Source organism: Ornithodoros turicata, unplaced genomic scaffold, assembly GCF_037126465.1.
Source record: "Ornithodoros turicata isolate Travis unplaced genomic scaffold, ASM3712646v1 ctg00000895.1, whole genome shotgun sequence".
Classification (NCBI taxonomy): domain Eukaryota; kingdom Metazoa; phylum Arthropoda; class Arachnida; order Ixodida; family Argasidae; genus Ornithodoros; species Ornithodoros turicata.
In genome coordinates this window covers 723,433-733,890 of record NW_026999412.1, presented here as the reverse complement: position 1 = coordinate 733,890, position 10,458 = coordinate 723,433, and the positions used below count along the sequence as shown (strand labels likewise).

The window sequence follows — 10,458 nt, the reverse complement described above, 5'->3', positions numbered from 1 at the left end:
CTGGAATTGAAAGAATGAAAATGCTAGCTAGGTCATTTGTCTGGTGGCCTTTAATGGACAAAGACATCGAGTCAACGGTTCGTAAGTGCAACGTCTGTCAGACTACTGCGCCCGCAAAGACACCGGGACCACTGCATCCGTGGACATACCCAACGCGCGGGTCTGGCAGCGTGTCCACGTCGACTTTGCTGTAAAAGAGGGAATGAATCTCTTCGTGCTTGTAGACTCGTATTCCAAGTGGATTGAAGTCAGATGTCTCAGCACCGCTACTGCTGCAAGGACAATCGACACTCTGAGGGCTATCTTCGCCGCGTACGGATATCCTGAAGAGTTAGTTAGTGACAATGGGCCTCAATTCATTGGAAGTTTGGAAGTTTGGATTGCTCAAGAGTTCGCAGATTTCACACGCGGCCTCGGAATCCGGCATACGCGCACGCCGCCTTACCACGCAGCGTCGAATGGCGCAGCCGAACGCCTGGTTCAAACGACCAAGACAATATTGCTCAAGCAAGTCTTGCATCACAACATGACAGGTCAAGGCAGGACCCTCCACCAACGTCTTGACGATTTTCTGCTGGCCTACAGGAATACACCTAATTCGGTAACTGGACGTACACCTGCGGAACTATTCCTGAAGAGGCAGCCACGAGTGAAACTTTCACTTTTAAAACCAGACTTCGTTAAAGACATGAGGACAAAACAGGAACAAAACGCTGCTAGGCGCAATGAGCATCGTGGAAGAGCCACGCAGTTCACCGTGGGAGAAATAGTCTACGTGAAGACGACAAGAGGTGAACCTTTGGCGTGGGAGGAGGCCACAGAAGTTCAGCAAGTGAGCGAGGCAACGTTTTTAGTCAAGGTGAACAACCAGCTGCGCTATGTACACAGTGACCACTTGAAACCACGCTGGGCACGTGCGTCGCCAACGTCGTTTCGGCACGATAGGGGAACGTCAGCAATGGACGAAGCTCCTAGCGGGTCACAGAACCTGCCAACGACTCCCTTGTATGGTGACAGGACGTCGAGTGCTACAAGCTCGGACACGCAAGCGCCCGTGGAAGGCGATGCAGCAACTCCACTGGCACCAACAGAGACTCGTCAAGAGCCAGCGGTACAGCCGGGTGCCAACGTAACGGCGGACGTCGATGTGACAAATCCGCATTCGGAACCGTTACGTCGCAGCAGTCGTCGTAGGCAACCTCCGGAACGCTTCCAAGCGGGAATGCCTTGAACGAGAGCTAGTCGGAATGAACAGTTTAAGTGCAGAGGGATTGTGGTGTTCAGTTCCATGGTTATTGGTATCAGCGCTCACGCGCTCGTGTTCGGGACATTAAAATAATATTCGTTATTGGGTATGGACGTGTCTGTCTGCTGCTCCGAAACAGAACGGTATTAATTTCAAATTATAGGTGGTTCTCTTTATTTTGTACGTGCGGACTAAACACGCGTTTATGCGGTACTTCGCACAACAGTGGTTGCCTGAAGAACAGTGGACGTTCATGCTTTCGACAATTGCATTATTTTCAAATTATGGGTGGTTATTTTCATTTTGTACGTGCGGACTAAACATGCATGCATCCGGTATTTCTCGCCACAGTGGCTGCCTGATGAACTGTGCACGTTCAAGCTTTCGACAATTGCATTACTTTCAAATTATAGGTGGTTCTTTTGATTTTGTACTTGCAGACTAAGCACGCGTGTGTGCGGTATTTTGCACAACAGTGGATGCCTGATGAACTGTGCACGTTTATGCCTTTGACATATGGCATTGTTTTCAAATAAGTGTTTCTTTTTATTTTGAGTATGCGGTATCTCACACAGGAGTTGATGCCTGGTGAACTGTGCACGTTCATGCTTTCGACAGTTGCATTATTTTGAAATGATAAGTGCTAAACACGCGTGTATGCGATATTTCACGTAACAGTGGCTGCATGACGAACTGTGCATGTTTTTGCTTTGACAACTGCATGATATTCAAATTATAGGTGGTTCTTTTATTTTGTACGTGCAGACAAAACACGCCTGTATGCGCTATTTCGCACAGGAGTGCCTGCGTGGTGAACTGTGAACGTTCATGCTTTCGACAATTGTGTTATTTTCAAATCAAAGGTGGTTCTTTTTATTTTGTATGTGCGGACTAAACACGAGTGTATGCGGTATTTCGCACAACAGTACCTGCCTGACGAATTGTGCATGTTTATGCTTTTGACATATATGATTATTTTCAGATTATGGGTGGTTCTTTTTATTTTGTACGTGCGGACTAAACACGCGTGTATGCGGTATTTCTCGCAAAAGTGGCTGCCTCATGAACTGTGCACGTTTATGCTTTCGACATATGGAATTATTTTCAAATTATAGGGGGTTCTTTTTATTTTGTACGTGCGACTGAACACGCGTGTATGCAGTATTTCGCAAAACAGTGGGCGCCTCATGAACTGTGCAGGTTCACACGTTCGACAATTGCACTATTTTCAAATTATATGGGGTACTTTTATTTTGTACGTGCGGACTAAACACGCGTGTATGCGGTATTTCGCAGAGCAGTGGCTGCCTGACGAACTATGCATGTTTATGCTTTCTACATATGGCATTATTTTCAAATTATAGGGGGTGCTTTTTATTTTGTACGTGCGGAATAAACACGCGTGTATGCGGTATTTCGCACAACAGTGGCTGCCTGACGAACTGTGCATGTTTATGCTTTCGACATATATTATTTTCAAATTATAGGTGGTTCTTTTATTTTGTACATGCGGACTAATCACGCTCGTATGCGGTATTTCGCACAACAGTGGCTGCCTGAAGAACTGTGCATGTTTATGCTTTTGACATATGGCATTATTTTCAAATTATAGGTGGTTCTTTTATTCTGTACGTGCGGACTAAACACGCGTGGATGCGGTATTTCGTACAACAGTGGCTGCCTGACGAACTGTGCATGTTTATGCTTTCGACATATGACATTATTTTCAAATTATAGGTGGTTCTTTTTATCTTGTACGTGCGGACTGAACACGCGTGTATGCGGTATTTCGCACAGGAGTGCAAATACTTTTTTAAGACCAGTTGAACAAAGCAGAAAACCAAGATCCAACTATTCTAAGCACACATACTCCTGTTATTTGAAGAACAGTGCAAATCATAAATCCGTCCAGGACAATGCACACCGTCGACCAACCTCCCATTTTTCTATTACTACACTTTTTCTCACACTGAGAAAAATTTCTCTGTTGTTTTAACAGGAAAGTGCTGGAAAAAAATAGTCCAGGAGTCCTGTTAATAATAATGTCATGTTTACATAGGCCTGTTTCAATTATTTTACAGGGGCTGTTGATATAACCGGTATTGTCTGTTGTACAACAGGCTTTCCTGTTGTTGTATTAGAACAGGTTGATGTAAATTTTACAAGGCCCCAGTTACATATTACATGCTAGTTCTGTAGCTATATCAAAATTACAGCACTCTTTCCAATGCCTTGGAAGGATTTCTCTCTACAGCTAAGAAACTACAAGAAACGTGGTGACGTCCATGACAAAACCGTCAGTCCTAGAACTGCTCGTCTTTATTGAGGATCTTCCTGTAGTTGGACGAGTCGAGTTGGACGAGCCCTGCTTCCAACTTCTATACCTAGGTTCTTCTGCGGGGCTACCTGACTGCTGCAAAACATACTAGACTCTCCGCAACGGAGACCGCCTCAGCGACCATTTTTGTTTCGTTTGACCGAGCAGCCCTGTTAAAGCAGGTCTACAAATGGTTCTGTAAAATTTTACATCAACGGTTCATGTATATATGTCTGTTTTTCAACGAAATTTCTTAGAGTGCAGCAACCATCAATGCATTGCTACAGACACCTGAAAGACTTCATGACGTCATCACATCCTGTCTGATGTAGGCAGGAACAAAGAGAAACACAACTAGACAAAAAGTAGAGAACTCTGACTTAACACAACGAAATAACAAAGTTTACTCAGATGATTCGTCCGTCATGCGACGGACATCATCTATGCCTAACTCAATGAGAGATTACACAACCGGTCGTTATTTAAGGAAATGGGAGTATTGTTTGGGAAGGGGGCCACGGTCTTTCTTACTAACCGAGGGGTCACCGCGTATGTGCCAAGACTGTGGAAGCTTTCTGGGTTCCCATCTTTGTTCTCGAGCCAAGGTCACTGCATTGTCGAAGTCAGAAGAATGTCCGATGTCCCAACAATGTTCTGTAAGCTCCGTCTTAAATTGTGTAGCGTGCGTTGCGTTTTTTATGTCCCGCTTATGTTCTGTTTGAAACGAGTGTTCCGTTTCCTCCCTGTCTCGCCAATGTAGCACGTGTCACAGTCATGGCATTGTAGTTTGTAGACTACTCCAGACTGGTCTTCCGGGGGGACCAGCTCCTTTGGTTTCTGATATTCCTGATATTCAACGGAAGCAAAGTCCGGCTGATACATTCAGAAATGCCTTTGAAGCGTTTGCCATTTTGTTCCATCTCGTACGTGAAATTGATTGATGGCGCAATGCTGTTTAGAACCGAGTGGAACTCATTAACGTGGTCACTGTTGAGAATCACGAACGTGCCGTCGACGTAGCGGCGATAGAACTTGACTGGGTGGCAAAATCGTTCCATGGCAGTTTCTTCAATATGCTCCATGCAAGAATAGCTAACGTGACTGACACGGGGCCACTCATCGGGCAACCTTCGATCTGGTGGTAAGTCCTGCCGTTGAAGGTGAAGTGCGTCTGATTGAGGCAAAACCTAAAAAAAATGACCTCCTCTTCAACTGTGAGCGACGTCCTGCGTGAGCGACGGCAGGCTGCTGTCCTGGCGTAGTCGTCCCTGTGCCACCTGGACCGCGAGATCTTTAGGAACGTTGGTGAACAGAGACACCATATCAAAGGATACCATAACCTCATTTTCGTTGAGAACTCGCGTCCGGACCAACTGTACAAACTCCTTCGAGTTGCGGACCGTCAGGCTGTTGTTACCGGTAACCGGAGCTATGAGTTCCACCAAGTATTTGGATAGGTTGTATGTCGGTGATCCAACGAACGAGACAATAGGCCTCAAGGGGCATCCTGGTTTGTGTATCTTGGGGAGACCGTAGAGCTTGGGGGTGGCTGCGTCCGAGGAGAAAAGGTGACGATAGGTAGCATTATCTATGTGGTTCGTCTTCTTTAAATTACGTAGGTGGTCAACCAACGAATGTTCATATTTCGGAGTTGGGCCACGCGGCGAGGCGACAAAATGCGTAGCATCGTCAAGTATATCCTTCATCTTTGCATCGTAGTGCTCTCTGTCTAGTACAACCGTACATTTACCTTTGTCAGCTGGAAGGACGATGACAGATTTATCTGAGCGTGGGTCACGCAATGCCGACTGTTCCTGTTTGGACAGATTGGAAGGCAGTCCTTTCACCTTGTTCAGTGTGGTCTCGATGCGGCTAAATGCCAGATTGACTAGTTGAGTCCTTGAGTCCTTTGCTGAGCTTGTCTTCGATTTCCACTACGATCTCCCTTATCGGCACAGCGCGGGGCGCGAGGGCGAAATCTAAGCCCTTCTAGAGCTGACTCACATCACCGTCGGAAAGTGTCTTCGATGACAAGTTGAACACATTGTTCAGTCCCGAACGAGAGGTTTCTTCGGCAGAAGCAGACACAGCTTCCTGTCATGAATATCGGTCCGTTTCTGTCTCTCAAGCAGCTCGGCCTGTTTGTGGGCGCTGAAAATCTGACGCATCTCGTCGGGTTGAAGGGTCCGCAACAACGTTTTCTCGGCTAAGTGAAGTCGATGACGGGAGTGGTTGAGTTTGAACTCGTTCTCGAGGACCCGGGCTTTCAAACAGTCGATGCCAAAGTTCCGGGTCAGCTTCCGGCAGTACGGTGTATCCACAGGCGGCCGACAACGGAGAGCTTGAGGGATGACTTTATGGTTGAGGCACTCCTGGTTGAAGCATTGATGGCATTCCAAGCGAATAATCTTTGTGGCCTGGCTGCAGTACTCGCTCACATTGCATAAGGCAGCTGAACCGTGGTTGGATCGGAGAGATGCAAAAATACTCCAAAAGCCGGGAGACGACATAACTAGACAAAAAAAGTAGCTCCGACTGAGCATAACAAAATACAAAGTATACTCAGACGTTTCGTCCGCAAGAAAAGATTTATCGCGAGGGTAGTACAATGTCAGCTCTGCTGCTGTTTAAGTGATAAAACAGTGTACTCACTCGGGGAATCGGTAACGGATCGCGCGCGTCGCATGTCCAATCCGCGAGAACGGGCCCGTGTGCTGCTCGCGTAGGGCGCGGTTCAGGCGCGTATTTTTTTTCCACTTAAACTGCAACAGAGCTGACATTATAGTACCCTCGCGATAAATCTTTTATTCCAGCGACAGCAGAATGTATTCAAAAAGGCTTCGGGTTTGTAAGGACAGCCCAAGACGTGTTGATGAGAGCGCGCTGTTCTGTTGGGTACCCAAACTTCCAGCCAGCGATGGTGGAATGATTATTTTATCTGATTTATATTGAGTTATTACCAGCTCACCTATTTAGTGAAGGCCCATGAACACATGTTAGTGATTTGGTTTAAAATGAGGAAAGCTACAGTGTGTAGCGAATTGTGTTCACATTTACCCGTTACACTCTTTAGTATTCTTAAAAATATACGGGTGCAAGAAAATCAAAGCAAAAAGAAGTGAATTTCCATCACTAGCTTAACTGCTGCGCAACAGCACGGCACCATTTTCTCTTAGATGTATAGCGAACGCCATTCTTTCCTTTTTTGTTTCGCGACGGTCGACTGGCGATATCCTATTACATCCGCAATGAAGACCTATTGTTTCGCATTCGTATGTCTGTACTGCGTTTTGACGATGGTAGGATAATTATTGACCTGAGGAATAATATGAATTTATGTGGTTGTGAGTTGACTTTGGGTTTACACTCGATGTTGCTACAAAAAATGTGACAGTGCGCGTGATCGTTTGTGAAGCCGGGACCGCACTTGACAAGTAAGTTCTTTGTGTGTGCCTTTTCAGGTGGCATGAGCAATACATTTATGCACTATTGCGTGAAATATTGGGTTAAAAAAGTGTAGTCGCGTTTGCATTGCTATCTGTAGGATAGGCCGAGAGTGTTTAATGGAATTGCCTCGCCAACAAGGTGAAGTCATGGGCAGGCTATTTTATGAGTGCCCGACGCCGGTCCTGTTGCGGTGCATTTGATGTGCTTTCCTGAAGCAGTGTGCTTTGTTCTTGTAGTGTGGTTGATGCCTTTAGCTCCAATTCTATCAGTAGAAATGAATAGGAGTGTTTGTTTGTTAGCATGTGTCTGTCACGTTCGTAGCGCTGTTCAAGGTTTGTTTTCTTTGCAAAAATGCAGACTTTATGAAATTAAGCTGTCCGAGAAGAAGTGACTTTCCCTGCTCGTTTAAGATAAATTGTGTGTCCTTTTTCTGTGCTTTCTTCACGTAGGGACAATGCAATTGTGTATTAATCATTATGCAATAATTATCTGATAGCAGAAATGGGTGTCTTTGTCACAGTTTATTAGCGTGAGCCTCGTTATTTTATTTTTTCTGTTACAGCTATGAGAGCAAAAGTGCGTGTAATTTTTCACTGACCTTCTCTTATTTTCCCTACTTTTACGCAAAAGAAAGCCTCCTGGTAAAAGCTGAATAGAGTTCTATCAGTGGAAGTGGGGTTGCTTGTTTGATTTTGTTGGGTGCTTGATATGTTGATGAAGTATGCAGTGCTTAATTTTGCAGTTATGTGTTCTTGAGCAGAAATGCTGGTGTCTTGGCACGGAGTAGAAGTTCCTATATATCTCTGCTCCCTAAGAAGACTTGTAAGACGTTTTCCGAGCAGGAAATAGCAATCCACGTTTAGTTTACGCGAAATAAAAAAATGAAGTTGTGTATGTTCTATGATGTTCTGTCGCAGGCTTAGGCCTTTTCCCCGATGAGCAGTATTTTGTATGTGATGTCGCTTGTCTAGACTTGTTCAGTAGTGTCTTTCTTGCAGCAATTTTTACCTTTTGTGAATATCTTGTTGTCTTGTGTTAGGCGCTGAGCTTCATAGCAATGTGCGGTAATGCTGCGATTATTCCTATGCGCTGCGTGTTAAGCCTTTTCCCCGTCGTGTGTTGTATGCATTGTCCTGTGTGCGAGCGTGCGTGCGTGTGTGTGTGTGCATAATTGCTCAGCAGTGGCTTGCAATTTCCATCTGTAAAAAATTCGGCATATATTGTGTTATGTGCTGCCCGAGTAGATGTGCTTTCCCTGATCGCGTAAGGTAATTTGTTTATATTTTTGTCTTGTGCTTTCTTTACCCAGGGACATCGTAGCTGTGTGTATCGGATTGTGCAATAATTTTCTGATAGAAAAAGTGAGTGCCTTTTTCTCAGTTTATTAACGCACGCTACTGTTTCTTGCAGTTACAGCTATTGGAGTGCAAGTGCATGTAATTTTTCACAACTCTTTCTTCTTTCACTGTTTTTATTCAGAATGTCGATGAGGGGAAACAGTCAGCATCCAGGTAGAGCAGAAGAAAGCCACTTGGCATAGCTGAGTAAATGAGAATTTCTTTGGTTTTTTGTTTTTTGTTAGATGTTGCTGAGTGTCAGTATTCACTTTGCTCGATATGTTAATGAAGTAAGCTGTTTCAGTTATAAATATTTGTGTAGAAAGACTGGTATCTGAGCGTGGAGTAGAAATTCCTATAAAGCACCTCTCCTTGTGCATTCCTGAGCTGCTCTCTGTGTATGTGCGCACGCGTGTACTTTTTCCTGGTTTGTGACGTCATCATGACATGTTGGGGCTTGTTTAGCAGTGTCTTGTTACAATTTTACCCGCCGCTAGTATCTTGTTGTTGTCTTGTGTTAGCTGTTGAGTTTCATAGTGACGTGTGGTGACTCTGCTATTATTCCTGAGCGCTCCGTTTTAAGACTTTCCCTGCTCGCCTACAGGAATTTGTGTGCCCTTGTCCTGAGCTTTCTTTACGCAAAGGCAATGCAGGTATGTATGTAGCATTATGCAAGAATTACCTGATAGCAGAAATGGGTGTATTTTCCTTAGTTTATTAGCGTATGCTTCGGTTTTTACGGATTTTACGCATAAGAAAACCGCATGGTGCAGCTGAAGTCGTAAGAAGAGTGTTTGTATGTTTTTGGTTGTTTGATGTCATTAGGAGCATGTTGTGTTGAAGAAGTAAGCTATTTGCAATTACAGGTATTTGTGCAGAAATGCTTGCATCTGAGCGCAGGACAGAAATTCCTAGCACCCCACCTTCAGTGTAAATTAATTATTTTGGGTGCGAGACTGCTTCACTGCATGACAAGGCTGAAATAAGAAGAGGAAAAAAATCGGAGCGCTTGATTTATAGTGATCCAAGTAACAGGGCAATTAATGTTTCAATAGTAAGTAAAATTTTAAGGCTCCTAAATTATAGTTGAGCGTAGTACAGACTTTTTGTGATAGTCTTTCTAAACTGAAACACAATAATCATTAATATAATAGGGATGCAATATATATATATATCTGTTCCCATAACGGTGTTCTGTCTAGTCCTCCGTCGAGTGCGCACGGAACTTACCCCTAGGCTTTTACATCTTTTTGCTCGCAGGTGTAGTCTCAGACAACAAATGTATGAGTATAGAAAAGGTTTAGCTCCATGTATTGCATAAGCCTGGTGATGATGTTGAGTGTTCCAGGGTCACAGTTATTATTTCAAAGACCAGTGGTAGCTTACTGCTGTTGTGATTCTAATGACCAGTCTTTACAGTGAAAATCGCTAAGATCAGCGTTCATGCACGATACTTCAAAAAATTTTAATGTAAGAATGAATATCATTAAGTAGGAGTATCAAGAGTAGGAAAAAAGAAATAATCCTGCGATTCAATAAATAATATTAGTGTTTCTCCTTGCCACTGCCTCCTTCAGAAGGATAACAGCATGCAGTCTTTCCGGTGTCTGTAGCAATGCATTGATCATTACTGGGAAAAAGTGTACCAATAGAAAAATGGGAGGTTGGTCTATGGTGTGGATTGTCCTGGACAGATTTATGATGAGCACTATCCTTCGAATAACAGGAGTGTGTGCTTACAATAGTTGGATGCTAGTTTTCCACTTTCTTCAAGTGTTTCTTTGCGCTTTTGTTTCCCTTGTTGTCTGACAAACTTGCGATTTTTCCTGACATGACAGTGGTCGTCCTGACATGCCCAGACCTGTTCACTCATGCTTTTCTTCTAGATGTAGTTCTGTTTCTTTTTTATTTCCTTTTTGAAAAGAAACATTCTTGTCTTGACGATAGTGCTGCCCTAAATGGGAGTAGTGCTGGAATGATTCTTAATATTTTTGCGATTCAATTAGTTCAGAGAGTAACCGAAGGGGGACAGGTGCATAGCCTTATTCAGGAGGTACAAAGCGTCATTATTCAGTTACCTGCCTGGCTCTCGGATGGAACGGACATGTCTC

At 44.2% G+C, this 10,458-nt stretch overlaps 1 protein-coding gene across 1 annotated transcript; it reads left to right on the top strand.

Moving 5' to 3' along the window:
* The first annotated feature begins 202 nt into the window (after positions 1-202).
* Positions 203-1,231, top strand: LOC135375569 (uncharacterized protein K02A2.6-like). Its single transcript, XM_064608246.1, has one exon. It carries the CDS (start codon positions 203-205, stop codon positions 1,229-1,231), a length of 1,029 nt encoding a protein of 342 aa, XP_064464316.1.
* The last annotated feature ends 9,227 nt before the right edge of the window (positions 1,232-10,458 follow it).

Bases quoted from the DNA above. Each gene is read 5' to 3' on its own strand.
- LOC135375569 (XM_064608246.1), top strand. From the start codon at position 203: ATGAATCTCTTCGTGCTTGTAGACTCGTATTCCAAGTGGATTGAAGTC.